The sequence below is a fragment of the Gobio gobio genome (genome assembly GCF_949357685.1).
Source record: "Gobio gobio genome assembly, chromosome: 20".
Taxonomy (NCBI): domain Eukaryota; kingdom Metazoa; phylum Chordata; class Actinopteri; order Cypriniformes; family Gobionidae; genus Gobio; species Gobio gobio.
The window spans coordinates 27,325,242-27,352,070 of NC_137113.1; the positions used below are offsets into that span (position 1 = coordinate 27,325,242).

The window sequence follows — 26,829 nt, forward strand, 5'->3', positions numbered from 1 at the left end:
AGTGCATGCAACACAACACAATTCTGACCACTTCCTGTTTGGGATCTCTGTGTGGAGTCTCCACATCGGACAAATCACAGACAGATTTCGAAAAGCTGAATGGTCTCAAAATGACAACATAGGCACAGTGCTTACACCCTGACGCAGATAAGGTATGTACGCTGGACATCAGCTGATATACTGTCAGCGACACTGAGAATGCATTAACTCCCTATTGTGATGTACTTAACACTGTCACTGCGGAAGACAGGCAGGTGCAGTTATTAATTTCAATATGTTTCTTTTCTGACTGTATCCTAGTTGTATTCCTGTTTTCCCCCATTTAATATGTTGTTGTGAATTACTCTACATGTTTATCTCTTACGAGCTGTCATTGCTAGCTAACTTAACGTTAGCGTGCTAACCGGCAGTAACGTTACATCAACAAACAAACCCCCAACATGAACTGTCAACATATACAGCATATCTTATTGTTCCTTGTTGCATTAGTAACGTATTTTAAACGTAACTAACAAATTAAATGTTTTACATGGTACCATATTAATTCCATGTTTTATTTATTATTTTCCTTGCCATAATATCTGCAAAGTTACTACATAATTGACCATTTTCAGTACTAATATGATGGTATTTATAATATTTATAATAATTTATAAATTATTATTATTTTAAGTACCTTGTAGTGCTATGTTAATATAGTAATTGAACATGGAAATATTTCAGTTCCATGGTATTACAATCTAATACTAGTATAACATGCTTAACCTGGTACCAGCACATTAATGTTTTGTAAGGGTAGTCTGTCATTTAATTGGAGCTTTATAGAGTTTATTGTTTATTGCTGGGATCATGAGGTTCATATATATCTTGGGAAGTGTTTAACAGGTCTCCTTCAATGTTTTGGCAGCTTGAGGATCAGGAATGAGAATCGGCTGACTGCAGATCTGCTGTCAAAGCAGAGGAAAGAGTAGGCAGGAAATTCTGCTTCATTTGAAAGCAATTAACTTTGAGTCCTTGTTTCCTTCTAAACGTTTTTTGTAGCCACAAACTGATGCTGAGGTGTTTGTTTATCTGCAGATCTCTTTCTCTTGTCTGTTGCAGCAGGGTGCATCATGCCGAGCTCCCTCCTGTGGGCTGTTGATGTGTATGGGAGGGTTTATTGCCTTTCAACAGCTGGACATCAGTGGGAACATTGCCGTGATGCCCACTTGGAGTTCAAGCGCATCACAGCTGTGCAGCAGTGCTGCTGGAGCATCGCATGTGACCACAACATCTATCTGAATGTGCATGCCAGTGATGTGCCCATCCGCTACCAAGAGGAGACGTATGAAAACCAGGTGTGCTCCGCAGCAATATACAGACTGACATATGGGTCAATGTGTTTTTGTACTATCTTTTAATTTATTTAAAAAAGAAATGCATAAAAAAATCAGATTCATACGTACAATAACGTCTTTTGTGATTTGCATGTTTAATTTATTCAAACTGTAATATGAGATAAAAATATACATCAAATATTTTAATTTGAAATAATTTTACAGCAGTACTTCACTGCTTATTATTATTTGGAAAAAGCATCATGCAGAAGAAAAAAACCCTATTAACAGGAAATTTAGTAACCTAAAATAATACATAGTTTGTTTTAGGAAATTATATTAGACAACGTTTTTATTTAGAAAAAAAATATCAATGGACATTTTGTTTATTTAATTATTGTAAACAATGTATTGAAGTGATATTGTAATCATAATATATATATATATATAAAAAATGAAATACTGTTGAATATAGCCATTGCTGCTGATATGCTGCTGATATTAAATCATAAATAAATAAATAGTTTAGGTTGTAAAATGTTGTGTGGTGACTACCTAAAAACCCATTCATAATTCATGGCTGCTTTGATTTGATCAGAAATACAGGAAAAATGTTAATATTGTGAAACAAAATTACAATTTAAAATGACTGTTTTCTTTTTAATGTATTTTAAAATGTAATGTATTCCTGTGACGGCGAAGCTGTACTTTCAGCAGCCATTCCTCCTCTCTTCAGTGTCACATGATCCTTCAGAAATCATTCTAATCATTCTGATTTGGTGCTCAAGAAACATTGAAAACAGTTGTGCTGCCTAATAATTTTGTAGAAACTTTTTCAGATTTCTCGAATAGAAATGTCAAGAACAGTATTTATTTTGAAATAGAAATTTTTTGTGACATTTAAAATGTCTTTACTGTTATTTTTGACCAATTTAAGGTGTCCTTACTGAATAAAAGTATATGTTGAAAATATATTTTAAAAAAAAAGTAATAATATTACGATTTGTTCACTCACATGTATTCAAGGTATATAAAAACATATTACTTTTTACTTGATGGTTACACCACATGGCATTTTTAGATTTTTTAAATAAAGTCCTAAGAACTTTGCACATGTGTTTTAAACTAGACTTTATTGTAAACACTTTATTTGTCATTGACACTAGAGTACTTGGTGGTGAATGAGATTAATGTGTTTCCTGTTCCCTTACAGAGGTGGAACCCTGTCGATGGCTTCTCGGACCGGCTGCTGCCCAGTGACCGCTGGCAGTGGAGTGATGTCACAGGGCTGAAGCACCAGCCTCTGGGTGACTTTCAGCTGCCCTCTGACAACTGGGATTGGGAAGCGGACTGGCACGTGGATGAAAACTTTGGAGGAGAGACCACAGAAAAAGGGGTCAGTATTGATGCGGGTTTTGATGAAGGTTTTGGGGTCAATATATTGTTCTTATTATTATTATTATTATTATTATTATTATTATTATTATTATTATTATTATTTTAGTGCTATTATGTGCAGCAGATTGAACGAAAATTGTCTTCACCACTGTCTTCCCTCTGCATCTCCTTTGTTAATTTAATTTATAAAGAAAGTACATAGATAAGTTATAATAATATATATGTATTTGTTTACACTTTATTTTAAGGTGTCATTGTTACAGTGTAATTATATATTTAAGTACTGAGTAATATTAATTAACTACATGTACTTAGTATAGGGTTAGGGTAGGATTTGGATTAGGGTTAGTTGCATATAATTATGCATAATTTACTGTTATTACTATGGTAAGTACATGTAACATATGTAACAAGGACACTGTAAAATAAAGTGTCACCTTTTTTTATTAACAAGAACAGGTGGTATACTTACAAAGACTATACAAACACACATACATACAGATAAACAAAACATATGATCAAAATTATGTCAGTTTGGAGTGTTTTGAGGTTGTCAGTTCTTGAAAACATTTCCCTTTTTTCCCCCTCCCTTTCTTTTTCCATCTTCCTTTTTTTACTTTTTTCTTTATTTCCCTCTCCCTCATTTTCCTTTTGCTTCTCTTTTTTCTCTTCCCCCTCCTTTTCCCTTTTCCTTTTTTTCTTCTTTCTATTTGAAAATGAATGTATTAAAGCTACACTGTGTGATATTTTCCCCCATCTAGCGGTTAAAAGGTATATGACCATCCAGTGAATATTAGCAGAGCCCGTCTACGGAGAGCCTGCCCACTCCCTATTAAGCCCTGTTGTACAGAATTTTGGTTGTAGTACCACCAGAGTTCCACTGGGGGCGATCGCCATGAGTGCAAAATGAATGGAAGTCAATGGGGCTTGACGGCTAAATTTGTCTCTTTCACCCGATTGCCGTTGAGAAATCTCAGAAATGATTGTAGATTTTGCAAGTTCAACATGGGTTTTAGGTCGAAAGTTGAATGAACGAGTACTTATGTCCTTTTGATTTCTTACAGGTTGAGTTGTTGTTGTCCATAACACGCTAGCATTCTGCTAATGAACGCTGATTGGTCAGTGAAGGACTGATTACGACCAGAGATCCCGCTTGATGGCATCGTGTCATCTGAAGCGGGACCAGAAACAAACAAAACAAAAACTCTTCTAGCACGTGTATTTACCTGTGTCAGCTGTGTTGTCGATGCCTCGAGAGAAAAGAAAGTGCAGAGCGCGAAAGCACCAGAGCGACTGAAGGATTGCCGTTAAGCAGTATCTCTGGTCGTACATGTGTATGACGTCATTGACACTTTAAAAGACTTTTTAAAGCAAATAAGTGACTCTAAAAAATCTAACACCCAGCAATGTGTAATTTATTTGCATTTCCTTTCGAATACAACATTCAAATTACTAGATAAAAAATTATATCCTGAGAAAAGTGGATTTTTATTGGTATAGCGCCATAGACCTCCATTCATTCTGCACTCGTCCTGTGAGCGCCCTCATATGGAATCAGAGAGGAACTGCAACCAGTTCAGAAGCCGGAAGTTCAGTGAGAGTGAAACTTCTCGCCATATTAGACATTCTCTGATATTAGTTTCTCTTCCTCTCAATTCCGATTTCGTTTTAACTCCTACGGTGGCCGATTTAGTCCAAGATTAATATGGCGTCCAGTTCGACCTCGTCCACATTCGACACGGTGCCATCGAGTGTTAAAACGCCAAAGGCGAAGCTTGAATTTACGGATATGTCCCTCTTTGGCTAATGTACTTTCAAGATGGAGGGGCAACATGGCGACCCGCATTCGAACCATTACCAATACATTACCCGTATGGATTTTCAATGGCATATTATAACCTTACGAGAATACTTTTTGACTTGAAAGAAGTAAATATACATTAATGAGCACATATATTTTTGAAAGAACTAAGTGTTTTTAGCTAAGAATAAACTAAAAAAGTTACACAGTGTAGCTTTAACCTAGAACTAATTCAGTTAAGTTTATTTCTAAAGTACATTTAATAACAGCAACAAGGCTGACAAAAGTGCTGTAAAATTAAAAAATAATAATACCATAAGATAACAGATAAAAGGAAGCGGAGAAGAACAAAACAAGATATTACATATATGTTTTAAGACTAGATTTGAATGCAGAAAAGGTTAGAAGCAGCCCTAATGTGGTTTGGAAGTACCAGCCACAGAAAAAAGCTCTATTACCCCGGCACTTTAAGCAAGTTCTTGGAATTTGGAGTAAGTCTTGATCTTCAGACCTTAGGCGTTGTTAGAGATTATAAGGGTGGAGTAAATTAGACAGATATTTTGCCATTTGATTATGTCATTGTCTAAAAAAAACATGCACATTACTTTTCTTGTTGAACAACTTCAGGGTTCGGTACCGCTATGTGCTGTCTACATGACAGTTTCGAAATAAACTGCTAGTCTGAAAGCCCCCTTAAAGGGATAGTTCACCCAAAAAGGAAACCAAGCAGATCTCGGCAGCCATTGACTACCATAGTGGGAAAAAAATACCATGGTAGTCAATGGCTGCCGAGATATGCTTGGTTACAAACATTCTTCCAAATATCTTTCTTTTGTGTTCAGAGGAAGACATTTTTTTTTTAAACAACTTGAGGGTGACTAAATGATGACAGAATTTTCATTTTTTGGTGCACTATCCCTTTAAACCACAAAAAGAGCTCTCACTTGCGTTATGCCATTAACTGATCTTCTTTGTCTTTTTCAGGGATGGACATATGCCATTGATTTTCCAGCCGCTTACACAAAAGACAAAAAGTGGAACTCTTGTGTGCGTCGGCGCAGATGGATAAGATACAGAAGGTACAAGGCACAGGAAACTTGGGTCAAGGTGTGTACTAGTACAAAGGTTTTGAAAGCAATTATATATCTTATCTTCATTGGCTGTCTTTAACGTTGATGAAAACATGTCTCTACGTTCATTTTATATGTGAGAGCAGATCCCCTCAGAGCAGACTGAGTCTCTTCCTGACCCGTTTAATGACATCACTTGTGGTGGTTGGGAGATCACTGAGGAGCCCAGAGGGTGTTTGGCACTGTGGGCGGTCTCTCTGCAGGGAAAGGTCAGAACTCAGTTTATTCCAGGCTTACATGCTGTACCATGTCCAACAACATCCTGTGCTTCTGTAATTTATTATTTTTTCAGTTCTATACGGAGCATTATGGGTTCTTGGAACACCGATAAAAAGTTGTATCACGTCAATTTATCCACAAAAAAAGGGATCTAAAAGATAATTCTTTGTACATTCGAGCAGGTTTGGTTCCGGTGTGACATCAATCACCATAATCCTGAGGGCTCCTTTTGGGAGGACGTGCCCGTACCAGGGGAGGTTGTTCAGATCAGCTGTGGGCCTGGTGACCTGGTGTGGGCGGTCCTGTGGGAGGGTCATCTGCTGGTCAGAGAGGGCATCGGCAGAGATTGTCTCAAGGGTGAGCGTAGTGGTGTAGTTAGTACATTCACTTTTGCCAAGTTTCCATTTTTAAACGTAATAAATGTGTTTGAGTAGATAAAGTATTTATATCCCCTGTTTTATTTTATAATATTGTAATTAAAGGGTCATCATGGGTGACAGTGGAGTCGCCAAGCCCTGAAGCGGGAGCCGTACACATAGCTGTTGGTGTGAATGTAGTGTGGGCTGTCACTAAAGATCATAAAGTAAGTTAATTTGTTAATTTAATATAGTTACACTTGCACATAGAGTGCATAGAGTACCACTAGTAAAACGGCTCCTTTTTTTTTTTTACTATAAACAGTATATTATCATTCATGTTGTATTATCTGTACTAGAAATTGTATTATTCACCAAAGAATCCTGAAATAAAAATCACTGTTTCCACTAAAATATTAAGCAGCACAACTATTTTCAGCATTTATGATAAAATAAATGTTTCTCAGCATATTAGAATGATTTCTGAAGGAGCGTGTGACACTGAAGACTGGATAAATGGCTGCTGAAAAATTAGCTTGGCCCTCACAGGAATAAATTACATTTTAAAATATATTAAAATAGAAAACGGTTTAAATTTTACTCTATTTTTTTTTATCAAATAAATGCAGCCAGAAAAACATTTTTAAAAATCTTACCAACCCCAAATTTTGAACAGTTATGGACATAATTTTAATACATTTTTTGTTGTTACTTAGCTTGTTTTTCCTCATCTTCTTATTTCTAATAGGTCTGGTTTAGACGGGGTGTGAATTCCCATAATCCTTGTGGCTCTGGTTGGATAAGTATGGTTGGAGAGATGGTCATGATCAACGTGGGTCTCAATGACCAGGTCAGAGATTAGTAATGTTCTCTCTGGGGTTTACCTCATTAATTCCTGACTCTAATGTACTTTTTCCATTGAATAAGCATATTAATTATTCACCTTTAGAGGGGTCAAACAACTTTCACACTCATATGCCTGCACAAAAGGCAGTCAGCTATTATGGGTTGTTTGAAAAACGTTTTAATGGTACAAATACCTCTTATATGTCAAAAGATCAAGGTAAATTTGATTTTTGACCCCAATTAAGCATAAAACCCTTAGCCAGAAAATAACTGAATCAAAATAATTCATATGGATCAATGTATTGATTAAATAAATACATTTTATGAAAATGTGGAATAAACTTTTTTTTTTTTTTTTTTTTTCAATACTATGCCATATTCATGTATTCATCTTTCATGGATTCATTCATCATGTGTTTCTAGTGAGAATTTTAAGTGCTGAAACCATTTCAGCAGTTTATTGCACTGAGATCTCTGAAGGTCGATGTGTCTCTGTGCTCAGGTGTGGGGTATTGGTTTTGAAGACCGGGCCGTGCATTTCCGTCAAGGTGTGACTGCCAGCGAGCTGAGTGGGAAGGCCTGGAAGGTTGTGTCTGTACCCAGAGATAGTGACCGTTCCCACTCTAGCGCCAGCGCTAGCAGCCTTCAGAGGTTAGTTAGCTTCAGTCTTTAGCCTGTGTAGAATAGATGAATGTATAATGTTTTTTTTGTTTTGTTTTTTTTATAAAATAAAACCATCACCAGGTGGTGTAAATCATCCAAGGAAGACTATACATTTGTTAGTACACTTGGCAGTTTGCTTTCTTTAAAGACCGTACTTCACACTTAATCACTGAACAGCCTTCATCTCTGAAAAGAACAAAAAACTGATGAATTTCTAGAGAAAGATGTTTCTTTTTGGTCTTTTTTTAATCTGAAAGTGGACTTCAGCAATGCAACTGTTGTCAATAATTAATTAACTGAAAAAGACAATGTATTAAGTAGCATAACAGTTTAAAAAAAGCAATGTATTGTCATATGTGACAGAAATAATATTTATATTTTTCGTTACATGTCAGGTATATTTTTTTTAATAGAAATGGATTGTCATGTGACAAGAATATTTATATTTTTCATTAAGTGATTCATTAAGGTATTCATTTTACAGTGTTGCGGTGTTACAGTGACAGTTTTCCCATTGAGTTTTTATTAGAGGGCCCTTAACAATATATCTTTTGTTTATTTATTTATTTATTGGAAGGATTAGATCATTTTTTTAGACATTCTCTTTGTAGACTGGATTGATGGATACTGAAAAGGGCATCACAGGTTAAAACTTACAATTATTTGAAACATGAATAAAGTTTTTTTGACTATTTTTGATCAATCAATTATATAAAAGTGTCTTTGTGATTCCAAACTTATGAAACTGTATATGTTAACATTCTGTGTCACTACACCTCGCAGTGCTGGTTGTTTCTTTGGTGGTGAGGTGCGTTTGGAGCCCCAGGCATCAGTGTTGAGTGATGCGGACCCTGAGACTGAAAGAGCTGTGGGTGGAGTTGTCCCAACTGAAATGGGAGACAACCCTAAACCACGTATCCCTAAAGTAACCAGTGACAGCTTCATCTCTGAGCTTGTGTCTGATCGTGAAGGCCAAATCGGTCATCGTGAGGTCCCCCCAGCTGGCCCATCTATTCCTGAGGAGGATCACACAGAAAAAGAGGTAGAGGACAGGGCTTCCCCATCCCAGGTTCTGTCTCCTAGCCAATCAGGTGGGCTGAATCCTCAATGGAGCAATGTGGACCTGGAGGAAGCCCAGACGCACCTCGCATCCGGACCTGGAGTAGACGCAGCTGAAACCTGCAGCCTGTCCTCTGTAGCAACCTATAACTTGGCCTTGGAGGAGCCTTATGGGCCAGATGAGTATCCAAAATGGGCCTGGGTCAGTGGTGGGGGATGTTTGGTCGACTGTCACTTGCAGCTCAACTGGTTCAACTCTGCTATATCCACAGGTCAGCTGGGTCATTTGTGTATAATCTAGGGATGCACCGTTACCGATACCAGGACTCGGGTGTCGGTCCGATACTGTTGTGAAGTACTCGTACTCGTACTCATAAAACTACCCCGATACAACCGCACCCGATACCACTTTATGGCAACGCATCTTCGGATGCGGAGCCGCGCGGTAAGTTACATAATTCGCCGTGCACACCCGCACACCGCGGCGCCAAGTGCAAAGGGCTCTCGCGCTCTCAAAGCGCAGGACTGCCATAATATGGCTTCATTTTTAGTATAAACTAACCAATAAATATATAAACTATATTTTATAAACTATAAATTATATAAACCAGTATAAACCGCTCGTGAGGCAGATACCTCTCGGTAGTGAGTGCTAAAAGTGAAAGTCTGTTTAGTAAGGATGTGCGCAATGACCAGTCTAACCCCGGTAGTATAACAAGCCTAAGCAAGCTTAATTGCAGGGGTGTAGCACAAAATCCTGGGCCCTATGCATAGGCAGTCCTGATGGGCCCCCATGTTCCATGTTAAAATATATTCCAGACTTTTAAAAGGGCCCTCTCCCTAGACGGGGCCCTGGGTAGTCAGGTCCACTTTTCCCCCCACTACCACGCCCATGCTTAATTGTTATAGGTACTAGTTTGACATGACATGGAAGAAAATGGAAAAGTTTTGTGTAAGCTTTCAAAATCCTCCTTCACCCGAGTGGAGATTTATCTGAAGCCTCCGCGAGCGCCAGAGAAAACCAACGCATGCAAAACCTGAGGTAAAATTAAATGATTTTATTACACTTTTCAAAATAATATATTAATTTCAAGATATAACATGAACACGACAGTAATTTAAACATAGCCTTTGTAAAAAAAATTATATGTATATATATATATATATATATATATATATATAAAGCAAAACTTTAAATGTGCCAAAAAAATGTAAACGCCTATTTTCCAAGTCGTCTAGCAGCAGCGCTAACGTTTAATCGACTAGTCTCGCACATCCCTAGCTCAGTGTCACACATTGTACGGAGGAAAACAGAAACAGGCTCATAGCTGATAATGCAGAGAAGCTTCTTTTCATCAAAAAAAACCAGCCTCTCTCAATTTTCCGAAAAGGGCTGTATGGCTATGATAAAATCTAATAATTTAATTCAGTGGTTCTGCTACTATGTTGTGTGGTACTGGAATCCACTGAATGTTACAGGTTACATTTAAGTGATATGGGCAGCAGTGCCATGTTTGTTTAGGAAAACACCAAGTTGAATGTTAAAATGTCAGCAACAGCATAAATTTGTGTATTTACTTTATTACAGTCAGAAAGTGAAAAACATCTGATGAAAATGAAGCATTGTTATAAGAACTGTAATGGTATTATTAAGTACTCGTATCGGTACTCGGTATCGGCAAGTACCCAAATGTAAGTACTTGTACTTGTACTTGGTCTGAAAAAAGTGGTATCGGTGCATCCCTAGTATAATCTGTGTAATTGAATTGGATGATTCACTTTGTCCCTGACCGTGTCAAATGTAACTGTGTCCTCAGCCCTGAACTCCTCCATGCAGACCATGTCTCTCTCCATCACACCTGCTCAAACAGCAGCTTGGCGTAAACAGATATTTGAGCAGCTCAGCGAGCGCTCCAAGAGAGAAATGGAGAATTTCATGCATTATGAGCAGGCCATTGAACAGGTAGTGCTCACACACCAAACAGTTCACCTCATCTGATCCTTTCATCAATACTAACCAGTTTTGTCATTTATCTTGTTTTGATTATATCTAGACCGTCATTGATATAGCAACAGTAAGTGTCCATACAAGTGCGCTGAGAGTTAGTCGCAGTAGCAAAAATAGTTAAAAGTCAAAGCAGTCAGTTACTGTCACAGTGGCCCTCAGCTTGGTAGAACTTAATATTTACCCCAAGAAAATGTATCATTTAATAATTCCCCTGATTCCTGTCCTTTCTAGTCTGTGTGGGTGAAGAAAGGCACCATGCAGTGGTGGAGAGACTGGAAGCCTCATAAATGGGCGGATGTTCAATTTTCATTGGAGCAGTTCTCAGGAGCAGAGGGCAACAAGGATGGAATTCTGTTTATCTACTACACCTTTAATGATGAGAAGAAGGTAATCTTACATACAGAAGACCCTTATTGAATAAAAATCCATGTTTATTCATTTTGAGGCCATTTATTGTGACCAATGTACTGCTAAAATATTTTTTTTAGCACATAGATATTTAAAATGTACATTTGTTTTTTCTCTTCTAGGAAAATGTGCAAAAAATATTTATGCCACATTGTTTATAGCTGGAAAGTAAACTAAAGGTACAAGCCTTTGATATGTCTAACCCGTCTAACTTCAATAGGACATTCACCACCGTTCAAAAATTTGAGGTTTTAGTTTAAAAAAAAAAAAGATATTAACACTTTTATTCAGCAAGGATGCATTAAACCAAAACATTTTTGGTTACATCCCCCTTTAAACTTAAAAAAAATGCACACACACACTTCTGACTAATTTCACAAAAAATAATTTGCAATGTAACGGAAAGATTTTTCAACGGCTGTTTTCGGGGGGGTTTTTTCTTCTTTTTTTCTGCTGATCTCCTGCACCCCCCCTGCAGTACATGTGCGCCCCACACTTTGAGATCCACTCCAGTCATGTAAAATGTTACAAAAGATTTCCATTTAAAATAAATGCTGTTCTTTTGAACTTTCTATACATCAAAGAATCGTGTACCACTGTTTCCACAAAAATATTAAAGGTGTACTACCGTAAAACTTCAAATAATAGCCAAGTCCCAAATAGACGCCTGTCTCTTTTAAACGCCTGGTGTGACGACAGGTTTGGGTAAATAAAGGCCGGTCTGTTTTTTAGTATCGGGCTGTATTTGATCTTCTCAAACCCGTCAGATCGTCTGTTCTATGTTTTGATTAGATTTCACGTGACAGACGGAACCGTTCATGAACGACTCATCACTATGGCAGCATAACAAAGAGGTTAACGAACTTTCAGTCTTCAGTTTTTCTTAATTCTCTCAATACCACCATGGAGAAAAGTATAATTTGACATTTAAGCTGACAGTTGTCAAATTTCAAGCGTGGGTAAAGCTGGATACGGAGCGGCTGAAAAATTCCTTTAATGCTTGCGCGCAGACGTGCGCGTGTGTTTGTGTGTGTGCGAGGGAGAAGGAGGAGATATATTTCATTAACTTCGGGATGTTATCCTTAGGTATGTGGCCTGACAGTAGCTTCTGATGGAAGCGAGGATCACCTTATCCATTGTTTCAAAGAGGGAGAGCCGTGCGCATCTGGGCGGAGCTGTTAGTGTGAGCAAGGCAGGCAGAGTTAGCGGAGGGTGGAGAGGGAGAAGTGGAGGAGAGCGACGAGGAGGAGGAATTCGCTCATGAACTTGTAATTGAGAATCGCGGGGATGATGATAGTGATGAATAGAGTAATTTTCTATCACATGATTGCAGTTGTTTTACAGGGTAGCCTTCATTCTTTCTTGTTGATGTGTTTCGGGCAACAAGTTCATACGCTCAATGGATTTTAGATGGGCGGTTCTGCCCATTGCTGTCACATCGTTTCGTTTTTTGTGCTGCCAATAATCTAAGACATTTCTTACATTAAATGATTTGTTAAACACATTCGAATTAATTATAAATAAAACGTAATATAATGTGGTAACCTCCTACCGTCATGCTTGAACATCTCAACACTAAATTAAAGGCCTGTCTCTTATAGACGCCTGTTTCAAATACAAGCCGGTGCAGTTCAGCGATTTGGGTAAATAGAAGCCCGGGCTATTATTTGAAGTTTTACGGTATGTAACATTTTTTCAGTAAAATATCCAAAAACCACTAGGCCAGTGTTATAGATTTTGTTCAGTTGAGTACTTACAATATCCCAAATGTTTCCAACTATTTGTAAATCGTGAGAAAATCGCTATTTTGAACAAGGAACCGGGACATGTGAGGAAGTCGCCTGTCAATTGCGTCATATCTGCGTTGCCCTCGGTTGCGAGGCGTGTGTTGCGTTCATCTTATTAACAATCACTCCAGCGGCCTCATTCAGCTCCCACAAGACTCGGTCCTGCTCTGCTTCATACTACAGTAACGTTTATAATCGCATCCATGAACATGAGTCCTATCCCGATTCTTGTCCACCGGCTGTGAGGTGAAGACCACTTGTCCCAAGATTCTGTGCTCAAACTTGACACCATCAAACTTCGCCTTTGTTTTGAATAGGCGACCTCTAGCGGACGGAAAAGTTACATAGTGCACCTTTAAGCTGTTTTCAACATCGATAATAATAACAAGACATGTTACTTGAGCACCAAATCAGGATATTGGAATGATTTCTGAAGGATCATGTGACACTGAAGACTGGAGTAATTTGCCATCAGGATTAAATTATATTTTAAAATATATTAAAATAGAAAAGAGACATTTTAACTACATTTTAAGTAGCATTTTAAGCAGTTTTTCTTGTGTTTTGTCAAATTAAAATAATAATTGTCATAATTAATATATCAAATAAATACAGCCTTTTGAACAGTAGTGCGTCAACAATGTACTGTGATTTTCATGTAGTCTCGATAGACTCATTTGATCAATTCAACCTCTATTTTGCTTTGATTCTTTGCCCAGTATCTCCACGTGTTCATAAACGAAGTGACAATCCTGGTGCCGGTATTGAATGACTCCAAACACACATTTGCTATCTATACAGCAGAGCGGACCAAACAGAGATGGCCTATCCGCCTGGCTGCGGCCACAGAGCTGGAGATGCATGACTGGGTGAGGCGAGAGCATGAATCATGGGAAATATTTTTCCCAAGAACTTGCACTGAACTTTGTGATTTCCTTGCTGTTTAACTGACAGTTTGTTCATCCTATCAGCTGGCTCTGCTCAGTGTGTCCTGCTGTGACTCTAGAGGTATTCAGGGCCCTCCCTCGAAACAAGCCATCTGGTCGGTCACCTGTAAAGGGGACATCTTTGTGAGCGAACCAACTAAAGAACTAGAGGCATCTCCCTACCCTACACCATGTGATCAGATGTAAGAATCAGATGATAGATTGATTTTATGTGAAGTGTAAATTCTTCAATTAGGGGACTACATAAGTATATGGTTTTTTTTGTTTTTGTAACTTCCTACTTTTAAGAATTATAATAGCTTTAAACTTAAAAAAGTTAGTTCACCCAAAAATTCTGTCAAGAATTACTCACCCTCATGTCGTTCCAAACCCGAAAGACCTTCGTTCATCGTCAGAACACAAATTAAGATATTTTTGATGAAATCCGAGAGCTCTCTGACCCCTCCATAAACGGCTATTTAATTAACACTTTCAAGGCCCAGAAAGGTAGGAAAGATTGTTAAAATCGTCCATGTGACTCCAGTGGTTCAACCTTAATTTTATGATGCGACGAGAATACTTTTTGTTCTCAAAAAGTCGTTCTTTTCACAATTTCGTTCTACCAGTCTCCTACGCAGTTTATGTTGTAAAAACATTATTCTTTATTGTTGAGTAAAGTTGTTATTTTTGTTTGTTTTTGCACACAAAAAGTATTCTTGTCGTTTCCTAAAATTAAGGTTGAACCACTGTAGTTATATGGACTATTTTAACAATGTCTTGTACCTTTCTGGACCTTGAAAGTGTTAATTAAATTGCTGTCTATGGAGGGGTCAGAGAGCTCTCGGATTTCATCAAAAATATCTTCATTAGTGTTCTGAAGATGAACGAATTTACGGGTTTGGACCGACATGAGGGGGAGTAATTCACGACAGAATTTTCATTTTTGGGTGAACTAAACCTTTCATTATTAAAAAAGTCTTCAAATGTTCCATTGCCAGAATTGAATTTTTTGGGCTTGTCCCCAATGTAAACTTTTAGTTATTTTTGGGTGAACTAAACCTTTCATTATTAAAAAAATCTTCAAATGTTCCATTGCCAGAATTGAATTTTTTAGGCTTGTCCCCAATGTAAACTTGAAGTTTTCAAATCAAGCAAATCTCGAATGCACCTTTTCCTAAGATTATTTTCGCTAATACTGCTGTTATTACCAGCACACCAAGCTAAATTTAATGAAAAATGTAAAAAAAAATGTTTTTTTTTTATGTTTTTGAAAGTCTCTTATGCTCACCGGTGGTGCATTTACAATTAAAACGATTTTTATATTAATATATATCTTAAAATGTAATTTATTCATTTGATGGCAAAGCTGAATTTTCAGCAGCCATTACTCCAGTCTTCTGTGTCACATGATCCTTTAGAAATCAGTATGCCTTTTATATCATTTGGTGCTCAAAACATTTTCATTATCAATGTTGAGAACAGTATTTTTGTGAAAAACTTATTTTTTTCAGAATTATTTGATGATAATTGCTTTTAAAAGAAAATTCTTACTGACCCCAAACCTTTGAACAGTAGTGTATATTCATCAACCTGTTACATTTGTCCATTGTCTTGCTGTGTTGTCATATAGCAATGAATATGCAAATATGACTGCTCTCAAAAATAAAAATAAATAAAAATCTTTGTTATCAAGGTTCTGGCGTCAAGTTGGAGGGCATTTGCGTGTTATTGAGTCCAACAGTCTTGGTGTGGTGTGGGGGATCGGCTTTGACCACACCGCCTGGGTCCACACAGGAGGCTATGGAGGAGGCTTCTTTCAGGGTAAGTGCATCACTTCTCTTTCTAAACCAATAATTGTTCATGTACTTTAGTAATGTTACGTGTTTATTTCACTCATAAAGGTTTGGCAAGCAGTACAGATAACATCTACACACAGACTGATGTGAAGAGTGTTTACATCTATGAGAACCAGCGCTGGAATCCTGTCTCTGGTTACACTAACAGGTTAATATAGAGCATGATGTTTGCTATCCAGAAGTGTTCAGTGCACTCACTGCTGTTCCTCACTGTTTCTCCTCCAGGGGTCTCCCTACTGACCGTTACATGTGGAGCGATGCCTCAGGTCTGAAGGAGTGCACTAAAAACAACACTAAACCACCCTCCCCCAACTGGACTTGGGTTTGTGCCATTATCCATTTTCTCCCAATACATAAAGAAGCTTGCTTGATAGCAGAAAATTGTTATATGTGTTGATACTTTGCAGGTATCCGACTGGACTGTTGACTATGCTGTGGCAGGAGGGACAGACAGAGAGGGCTGGCAGTACGCAGCGGATTTTCCTGCGTAAGTTATGTTGGCCATCAGCATCTTTTCAGCTCTTTTATTACCTAGGCATTTAAACACAGCAGTTTTAGTATTACCTTCACGTGTGAGAGCACGCTAACTCCTTTTTGATTTTTGTGAATGTAATATTCACCATTCTAGGTCATACCATGGAAATAAAACATTGAAGGACTTTGTACGCCGCAGACGTTGGGCAAGGTATGTAGTAGTTAAGTGACTGTATAAAACGGAAGTTGCGGTTGTCTTTTCTTCCCTACTGTGATGTAAATCCGAGAGAAAGGGCTTTTTGAAAAAAGAATTGTCCATTTTAATTTCATAGTCTGCTCTCTCCAGCTCTGTTTATCTATCGTCCTTAGGTTTTGGGCATTTTTTAGGTGTATTTCGTTTTTTATGTCTTGCATAGTTTTGTATTAATTGTGCAACTCTTACTTTGTTCTCACCATGACATGGCATTAAAAAAAATATATAATTAAGAAGTACTGTAAGTGAATGTTTTTTTCCATTGCGTTTTGCCTGTGCAGTAGCGTACTGAAATTTGGAATAATTAATTTAGTAGTGCTGGGCAATCAATTAATCGCATCCAAAATAAAAGTTTGTATAATTATTATGTATATATAAATACACACACATGCATGTATATATTTAAGAAAAAAATTATATTTATTATATATAAAATATTTATATATAAGAAATTATATAAATATATATACAGTTTATACATGCAAATATTTCTTAAATGTATATACAGTGAGGAAAATAAGTATTTGAACACCCTGCTATTTTGCAAGTTCTCCCACTTAGAAATCATGGATGGGTCTGAAATTGTCATCGTAGGTGCATGTCCACTGTGAGAGACATAATCAAAAAAAAAAATCCAGAAATCACAATATATTATTTTTTACCTATTTCTTTGTATGATACAGCTGTAAATAAGTATTTGAACACCTGTCTATCAGCTAGAATTCTGACCCTCAAAGACCTGTTAGTCTGCCTTTAAAATGTCCACCTCCACTCCATTTATTATCCTAAATTAGAGGCACCTGTTTGAGGTCGTTAGCTGCATAAAGACACCTGTCCACCCCATACAATCAGTAAGAATCCAACTACTAACATGGCCAAGACCAAAGAGCTGTCCAAAGACACTAGAGACAAAATTGTACACCTCCACAAGGCTGGAAAGGGCTACGGGGAAATTGACAAGCAGCTTGGTGAAAAAAGGTCCACTGTTGGAGCAATCATTAGAAGAGCTGGGACCACCGTTTCCAAGGTTACTGTTGGCAATACACTAAGACGTCATGGTTTGAAATCATGCATGGCACGGAAGGTTCACCTGCTTAAACCAGCACATGTCCAGGCCCGTCTTAAGTTTGCCAATGACCATTTGGATGATCCAGAGGAGTCATGGGAGAAATTCATGTGGTCAGATGAGACCAAAATAGAACTTTTTGGTCATAACTAAACGTGTTTGGAGGAAGAAGAATGATGAGTACCATCCCAAGAACACCATCCCTACTGTGAAGCATGGGGGTGGTAGCATCATGCTTTGGGGGTGTTTTTCTGCACATGGGACAGGGCGACTGCACTGTATTAAAGGGTTAGTTCACCCAAAAATGAAAATTCTGTCATTAATTACTCACCCTCATGTCGTTCGACACCCGTAAGACGGAACACAAATGAAGATATTTTAGTTGAAACTGATGGCTGAGAAAGGCTTCAGATAGGCCTCCATTGGCATTCAGTACATTTATACTCCCAAGACCCATAAAAGGCACTTAAAACGTCGTTACAAAGTCCATCTCACCACAGTGGCTCTACAATAATTTAACGATGCAACGACAATAATTTTTGTGCGAAAAAAAAAATCAAAATAACACCTTTATCCAACTTTTTATTGTCTTCCGTGTATGCCTCCACGACGCATGCGCGAGAATATGATGTAGCACCAGCGTTCGGGAATCCATGAAATGCACACTTAAGCCCCATTTTGAGAACTACGCCGAGACCTAAAGCACGATCAATGTAGAATCCAACAGCTTAGACACGCGCGTCTTCCTCTGCTTGTAAACAAATCGCTTCTGGGTCATGTGTCCGAACGCCAGATCTGCGTCATATTCTCGCGCATGCGTCGTGGAGGCACACACGGAAGACAAGAACAAGTTGGATAAAGTCGTTATTTTGATTTTTTTTTTGCACACAAAAACTATTGTCGTCGCATTGTAAATTATTGTAGAGCCACTTTGGTGAGATGGACTTTGTAACGACGTTTTAAGTGCCTTTTATGGGTCTTGGGAGTATAAATGTACTGAATGCCAATGGAGGCCTATCTGAAGCCTTTCTCAGCCATCAGCTTTCAACTAAAATATCTTCATTTGTGTTCCGAATATGAATGGAGGTCTTACGGGTGTCGAACGACATGAGCGTGAGTAATTAATGACAGAATTTTCATTTTTGGGTGAACTAACCCTTTAAGGAGAGGATGACCGGGGCCATGTATTGCGAGATTTTGGGGAACAACCTCCTTCCCTCAGTTAGAGCATTGAAGATGGGTCGAGGCTGGGTCTTCCAACATGACAATGACCCGAAGCACACAGCCAGGATAACCAAGGAGTGGCTCTGTAAGAAGCATATCAAGGTTCTGGAATGGCCTAGCCAGTCTCCAGACCTAAACCCAATAGAGAATCTTTGGAGGGAGCTCAAACTCCGTGTTTCTCAACGACAGGCCAGACACCTGACTGATCTAGAGAAGATCTGTGTGGAGGAGTGGGCCAAAATCCCTCCTGCAGTGTGTGCAAACCTGGTGAAAAACTACAGGAAACGTTTGACCTCTGTAATTGCATACAAAGGCTACTGTACCAAATATTAACATTGATTTTCTCAGGTGTTCAAATACTTATTTGCAGCTGTATCATACATACAAATAAATAGTTAAAAAATCATACATTGTGATTTCTGGATTTTTTTTTTAGATTATGTCTCTCACAGTGGACATGCACCTACGATGACAATTTCAGACCCCTCCATGATTTCTAAGTGGGAGAACTTGCAAAATAGCAGGGTGTTCAAATACTTATTTTCCTCACTGTATATACATGAAGGAGTTTGTATTTATATATACATAATAATTATACACAGTACACACACATACAGTATATTATGTAAACATGAACTTTTATTTTGGATGCGATTAATCGATTGCCCAGCACTATAATTTAGTAAATTTTTTGTCAAAATGTTTAGTGGTAAAAAAATAAATCAATGTAACCAAAACAGCGTTGTTTTAGTATTTCTGTTTAGTAGTGTATAATGAAGCATTTATTTGGGTTTGGTGCAGTTCCTTAAAATTTATAAAAGATAAAAGTTTGTTTTTTGTAATCGTAAAGGAGCACTGTATGTCATGGTCAAATTTGATTTCTATGGCCTATTCTCATATGTTCTTTTTTCACCTTAGAAAGTGTAAACTCACAACAACCGGCCCCTGGCAGGAAGTCCCACCTATAGCTTTGAGTGACATAACAATCCTGCCGTGCGGGCCGAAGAGCACTGTGGAACAGGTGCCATTATGGGCCATCAGCAACAAGGGAGATGTCTTGTGCCGCTTGGGTGTCACCTCACTAACCCCTGGGGTAAGAGCCAAGTTCATCATTTTCTAGTCAATTGCTATTCGGTTTAGCTTTCAGCATTTCGCATGCAAGTAGTGTACAAATACTGTACAAACTTAACACATTATCACTGTAAGAGGTTTCCCAAAATGCTGTAATCCTGACTGATGATGTGGCTTGTTCGCAGGGGTCCTCATGGTTGCATGTGGGAACTGACCAGCCTTTCAAGTCGATTTCCATAGGTGGCGTTCACCAGGTTTGGGCCATCGCGAAGGATGGGTCTGCGTTCTATAGGGGCTCTGTGTCCGCTCAGAACCCAGCAGGTGAGGGAATAACCTTCTATCACAAAGCCTTTGATGGGTAAATGCATCACCCCATAAATGTGCAGCAATATGCACTTCTCTCATGTTACATTTTTAATGCAAGTCATTCCTGTCATGCTGATTTTACAGCTTTGCCTGTGGTATTTCTGCAGCAGCATTAGAAAGGTTTGATCTGTTTGCAGGAGATTGCTGGTACCATATCCCCTCTCCGACCGGACAGAAGCTTAAACAGGCGTCAGTGGGCAGGACGTCTGTATACACAGTGGATGAAAATGGTACACCTATACACATCACACCGATAAAAAGGTGTTAAAGGATTAGTTCACCTCAAAATTTTAATTTCCTGATAATTTACTCATCCCAATGCCATACAAGATGTCCATGACTTTCTTTCTTCAGTGGAAAAGAAATTACGTTTTTTTTTAGGAAAACATTTCAGGATTTTTCTCCACACAATGGACTTCAATTGCAACCAAAATGTTGAACGTTCACATCAATGCAGTTTCAAAGGGCTTTGAAGTGCTTCAAATGGTACTGCGTGATCCCAGCTGAGGAATAGGGTCTTATCTAGCAAGACGATCGGTCATTTTCTAAAAAAAATTCAAATGTATATACTTTTTAACCACAACTGATCGTCTTGTGCTGGTCTGCAACGAGCCAGGCATTACATAACTTATGTTGAAAAGGTCATGCCGAACGTGGGCAGAAGTACCGCCCCATTGTTTACAAAGCGAACGTTAAAAGACTAATACAAACGCGTTTTAAACCTAACATGTAAAACAATGATAAATTAAAAATAAATATGTCATTCAACATGCAATAAAATTTGAACGAGCCTCCTTCTCCACACTTTTAAACAATGGGGCAGGACTTCCGCCCACGTTCGGTGTGACCTTTTCAACGCATGTTATGTAATGCCTGGCTTGTTGCAGACCAGCACAAGACGATTTTTTAAGAAAATGACTGATCGTTTTGCTAGATAAGACCCTATTCCTCAGCTGGGATCGCGCAGTACCATTTGAAGCACTTCAAAGCCCTTTAAAACTGCATTGATGTGGTCGTTCAACATTTTGGTCCTTTAAAGGATTAGTTCACTTCCAAATTTCCTGATATTTTTCTCACCCCCATCTCATTCAAGATGTTCATGTCTTTCTTCAGTGGAAAAGAAATTAAGTTTTTTGAGGAAAACATTCCAGGATTTTTCTCCACATCATAGACTTCCATGGCATATATATATATATATATATATATATATATATATATATATATATATATATATATATATATATATATATATATATATATATATATATATATATATATAATTTAAAAAATCATCATGAGCAAATCCATGCTTACTGTGCGGTCTAAAGCAATCAACAGTGCTATACATAATCTTAATTTAAAATTGTCAAATAAAAATGGACAATATTTGTTATAGTGATTATTATATGTGTGGTCTTGTATGAGCAGGTAACCTGTGGTACAGAAATGGTGTGACCCCCAGTTACCCTCAGGGCTCATCATGGGAGCACATCTCCAATAACGTGCGCAAAGTGTCTGTTGGACCTCTGGACCAGGTCTAGACCATTTCCTTGTAACTAGTTGTTGCAGTCTAACCACTGTAGGTTTGCTGCTCTGCTAAATGCCAGATGTGTGTGTTTTTCCTAAGGTGTGGATCATTGCAGATAAGGTCCAGGGCAGTCACAGTCTGAGCTGTGGGACTGTGTGTCGCCGGCTGGGGGTGCTGCCGATGGAACCAAATGGACAATCGTGGGACTATGGCATTGGGGTGAGCACTGCTGATGTCATCTTTATGTTCAGTAGTAGTACTGTGCAGAAAATAAGAAATCATCTGTTTCTCTCAGGGTGGATGGGATCACATAACCGTTAGAGGAAATGCCATGGAGGCACCTCGTATCCTGATGCCGTCCCTGACTGACAATGGAAGCAACCAAACAGCAACACGCAGCCAGCCAGAGATGAACGGAAACCCAGTGGGCTGTTAGTCAAACAGCTGAGCTCTTCATGCTAGTAGCCATAAATAGTTTTCATCCCTACTGTAGCGCTTCTCTTGTATAGACCAGAGTTAATCATTTCCACTCAAAAAAACATTTGTCTCAAGTTCCCGCACATGTAGACGACTGTGTTTTTGCTTGTATTTAGGCTAAATTCAAATTCTCTAGTTAGCTTGAAAGACTTTTTTCTTGTTTTGAGGGCTCTCGTGCATAATGAGGCCACTCCAGTAATGCCCTCTCCTTTTTAAAACGCCCATCATTTGTCATTTTTTTACATAGCACTTTTGGTTAGAGGACCTTAATTTAAGGTTTCTTTATTTGTCTGTGGTCAAATCACAAAAGCCCATTAGCTTTTTTAAAATTCTTTATTTGAATCCAGGGGCATTAAATACAAAAATTTCACAGTGTAAGCTGCTGAAGGTACAAGCCTTTTATATTGAACATCACACAGAAAACCGTTTTAAAGAAACATCTGCGTCTGGGATGTTGCAGCTCGGCTGCAGTGTAGTAAAAGAGTCTGTAATACTTTCATCATCTGCTTGTATCAGGTTATTGGTTATTAATATTCTTGATAAGAAAGCTGAGACAGCACAGTGATACTATACAAATACACCACAGTTCCAAAGTTTGGGGTCAGTAAGAATTTGTTTTGGAAATAAATATAGGCTTTTATTCAGCAAGGATGCATTAAATTGACCAAAAAAGACAGTAAAGACTCAACAGATTACTATTTCAAATAAATACTGTTCTTTTGAACTTTCAAAGAATCCTGAAAAAAAAATATGTATCAGGGTTTCTACAAAACATTAAGCAGCACAACATTGATAATACGAAACAATGTTACTTGAGCACCGAATCAGAATATCAGAATGATTTCAACTGAAGACTGGAGTAATGACTGCTGAATATTCAGTTTCTCCATAACAGGAATACATTACATTTGAAAATATAGAAATATTTCACAATATTACTGTTTTCTCTCCATCTTTCCAAAACAAATTCTACTGACCCCAAAGTTTTGAATGGTAGTCCAAGTTCAGACACTTTAGCTGTATTTAGTTTAGGCTTGGCAATGTGAAGACAATTTTGTGAAACATTTCTTTTCTCAGGATGTCAGCATATTTCATTCATACATAGATGTGTATGTGGTATGATTCTGTTTAAAGGCAGCACAAATTTCAGAAAGTAACAGTATTTATACTTAATCTTTCCAAATGGTTTTTATCAGGATGAATAGTTAGTTTTATTCCAATTCTGATTAGTTATGTTGTACATGTGGATGTATAAATTTGGATTATTCATGAGTAATGGTCCTAATGTGAAACTGCATTAATTGTGTGATATCCTTTATGGGCATTATTTAAGGTTGCTTCTGTACATAAAAAAAAAAGAAATGATATGCAGGCATGAGAGAAACCACTGGAAAAAGAAAAGGATAATATAGTTTTAAATTATTAAATGTAGACAAATAACAGGGTAAGGACAGTGGAGTCATTATTTAAGTACAGTAAACTCCTCTCAGTGTCATATGTGCATGGTTCTTGTCCTCTCAATAAATATGAAATCTGTTCCACAGCTTTGCATTTTTAATATGAAATGCTTACCCTATTAAAAGGATAGTTCACCCAAAATGCCTGTATGAAGCGAGCTCTGTGACTATTTTGCAGACAACAAAAGATGTTATGTATTGTCCATTCAATGAACGTTAGGGGGTCCGGTGTTGATTTGGACCCCATTAACTTTCACCATGGGCATCTTCTTTTGTGACATTTTTGGGTGAACTACATTAAGAACCAGTAGTTTGTGTCCCTTCATAATCCAAAGAGTCACTGACTAACAATTTAACATCCACTTTGTTTGTGGGCAACAAATATTCTGTACATAAATGAGCCTATTTATGGACCAGCTTTAGCTTGTAAACTCGAATGCACCTTTGTGTTAGTCTTAAGAGCTGGTATTCATCATCATGCATGTAGCGTGCATTTGTGTTTTACACTTGTCGTTTAGTGCTCAGTGAGTCTGTTCTGTGGCAGTGTGTGTTAGCTGCCCTGGCTGAAGCTGTGAATGTGGCTCAGGTAGTTGGACAGGTCTTCCTCTCCTTCCTCCTGTAGATGCTGCTGATAGCACTGCAGGATCCGGGCGGCGTTAGCCTCCATTTGACTCTCCGTGTGAGGCAGGCAGGCATTAGACATGCCCAAGATAATGGTGGTTAAGGCCTTGATGTAATTCTTGGCCAGCGTGAGAGTCTCGATCTTGGAAAGTTTCTTGTCTGTTTTGACATGAGGAATGGCCTCCCGTAGGGCCTGAAAGGCGTTGTTGAGTTTGTGCATCCTCTGCCTCTCTCTCTCATTGCTCTCCAGTCTGCGGACGTTGCGTTCCTTAGCGTTGCTGTGCTGCCGCCTGCGGCGTGTGCCCACGCGGGTACGACCATGCCCCTCACCCCTCAATGTTCTCCACGTCCCGCCCAGCCTCACGGACGCCTCTGAACCCTCCTGCTCGCTGGAACCTGGCTCTGTTTCCAGCGTAAAGTCTGGGTCATCCTGCTCTGCCCAAGACTGTCTGCTCCGCTTTGACCCTTTTCCTTTGGACTTCATACTTGACTCCCCCACACCCTGGTGTAGGCCCTAGAATATTATCATTCACATTTGATTTGAAGACATGCACATGCAAAAATAACATCATATATGAGTATAAATGGCTTTAATAATGTGGATACTGAAAATTAGATGCTAGCCTATATGAAGAATAAGTAGGCCTATGTCTCAAGTGCTTTCCGAATACTTGATAAGCTTAAACTGATTAGATTTGAAGACATACTCCTGGGTAATGTGTAATATTCATCCCTATTGGTAGCATCTTATTCATACCTAGTTAACTAGTCTGTTCAATAGTTACAAATATAAACTGAAAATGAAATGTATAATATTAAGCTATGCTGGTAAACTAGATTCATCAAATGAGCAACAGGCACATCACTACACAATGTCGCGGCTGTCTTATAAGCTGTCAATCAATCATCCCTGCTTTCGAGGGGAAAAAAGTTTTGCTTACCTCGAAATAAATTTCCACCAAACTCGAGATGATGTCCGAGCGATAAGAGCCTTTCGAAGAGCGATAATTAGTTGACGGGAAGCGCTGTTGTGGTCCTGACAGCTGCAGTCAGAATGAAATGATAACGGTCACGCGCTGTACCTGTTGCTGCTGGATGTCCACGTAGCGCTTTTGTGGCCAATCAAAGGAGAGATCCTTTTCTTCTCAAGTCACCCATGAACTGGCGCAAGCATCGGAAATAGCGATCTGAAACTTTGTTCACGCTTTCAGATGATGATAAAAGCGATCTGTGGTACTGCTGCTGTTGCTGCAGGTGGTTTTGCACTATATACTTTTATTTTAAAGCTGTGGAGTTGTTAACCATGCAAATCACATACTCGGGTGCATTACATTAGTGGGGACTTTCCATTGATAAACGTTAATACGTTTATTTAGCTTGTTGTTTCGCAAGAAAGAAAGAAATATGCAGACATTGCCGTGGTGTGTTTCCTGTAGATTATGTAATTGATAGGGTTTACTATTTCCATGGCACTTTATCAAGTTAAAACACTGTTTAATATTTGCCTAGACCTTTGCATTTCAAATGGGCTTTACATATCATTAAGCACTTGCCTTATTGTGCTATATGGTATGGTTCTTTGGAGATTATGAATATTATTAGGCTATCATTGTACTTTTTTTGTATTTATTTCCCGTTTTGACTGTATTTTCAGATCCAGTATTAGTTTATGTAGCCTACTCTTTATTAAAGCAACAATTCTAAATCAAGGGAACATATATTACAGGAGGTAGGCTGCTTGTACATTTCTGCTTAAATATTTTGAATTTGGCAGAAACATTTTTTAGATTAAAAATGAGCTGTGATTAATCTAATATATTCTCTCTCTCTATCTCTTTCTAAAGCACCAGAACCACGGTTGACCAAAGATCAAAATGTTAGAAAATAAAAAGTCCTTTGTGGAACCTGCTATAGTATCAGACTTTTAAACTCTTCTACTTGGAATCATTATTTGTACAAGTGTAGATGTGTGCAGAGAACCACCCTTTTCATAAACCGTGGCATCAGACAGATCAAACACAGACGTGTTTATTTTGTACCTGAGTACAGCAAACCTGTTCTAAGTGCGCCAGCATTAAGATCAGTCCATTTCATCAATTGTGTTTTTGATTGTGTTTTACAATGTAGCATGAAGCACAAAAAGAAACCAATCACCATTTTGAGTATAGGGTGGATGGACTGATCTGGTCACATAATATAAAGACACTCTAAACATATGACATACGGTGTGGGGCAAACAGGATATTTTCACAGTTTCTGGGAACGTGTACATTTCACACCTGTTTAACTCACAGCAGTTATCAGCTCAAATGATCCCTCCCCCACATCACTGATGGCCTTGGTCGAGCAACGTTTGGACACAGGCTGGGCAAGACTGACTCCCTGCTTCGGTCTAGTGTGCAAGGGCTCAATGCTGAGGCTATGGAAACAGTTTCTATCCCAACCCTCAGTTTATTTAGTGTGGAACCTCCGGTATACACCACTTACACTGATAACAATCTGCCTGTAAGCAAAGAGCT

At 38.4% G+C, this 26,829-nt stretch overlaps 2 protein-coding genes across 8 annotated transcripts; one reads left to right on the forward strand and one right to left on the reverse strand.

Moving 5' to 3' along the window:
- tecpr1a (tectonin beta-propeller repeat containing 1a) lies at window positions 1–23,775 on the forward strand. Of its 7 annotated transcripts, none has more exons than XR_013815313.1 (27): window positions 1–152; window positions 908–967; window positions 1,102–1,337; window positions 2,530–2,712; window positions 5,500–5,622; window positions 5,732–5,854; window positions 6,047–6,221; window positions 6,347–6,447; window positions 6,969–7,070; window positions 7,569–7,717; window positions 8,513–9,060; window positions 10,606–10,751; window positions 11,028–11,183; window positions 13,711–13,860; window positions 13,963–14,120; window positions 15,611–15,738; window positions 15,819–15,921; window positions 15,999–16,095; window positions 16,181–16,260; window positions 16,402–16,458; window positions 19,709–19,883; window positions 20,047–20,182; window positions 20,365–20,457; window positions 21,656–21,762; window positions 21,855–21,974; window positions 22,051–22,825; window positions 23,217–23,775. XR_013815313.1 is itself a non-coding variant. In XM_079801075.1 (27 exons), the coding sequence occupies exons 3-27, from the start codon at window positions 1,113–1,115 to the stop codon at window positions 22,189–22,191; spliced, it is 3,597 nt and encodes a 1,198-aa protein (XP_079657201.1). In that variant the 5' UTR covers window positions 24–152; window positions 908–967; window positions 1,102–1,112; the 3' UTR covers window positions 22,192–23,775. The 7 variants fall into 7 exon arrangements, 4 of the variants coding, with proteins under 4 accessions (XP_079657200.1, XP_079657202.1, XP_079657203.1 ...); XR_013815314.1 differs by lacking the exon at window positions 908–967 and adding an exon at window positions 10,843–10,863; XM_079801075.1 differs by adding an exon at window positions 10,843–10,863 and having other exon boundaries at window positions 24–152; window positions 22,051–23,775.
- bhlha15 (basic helix-loop-helix family, member a15) lies at window positions 22,557–25,403 on the reverse strand. The gene is made up of 2 exons (XM_079801107.1): window positions 25,252–25,403; window positions 22,557–24,824 (listed from the first exon to the last, which is right to left on the reverse strand). The coding sequence occupies exon 2, from the start codon at window positions 24,792–24,794 to the stop codon at window positions 24,240–24,242; it is 555 nt and encodes a 184-aa protein (XP_079657233.1). The 5' UTR covers window positions 24,795–24,824; window positions 25,252–25,403; the 3' UTR covers window positions 22,557–24,239.
- Between the last annotated feature and the right edge of the window lie 1,426 nt (window positions 25,404–26,829).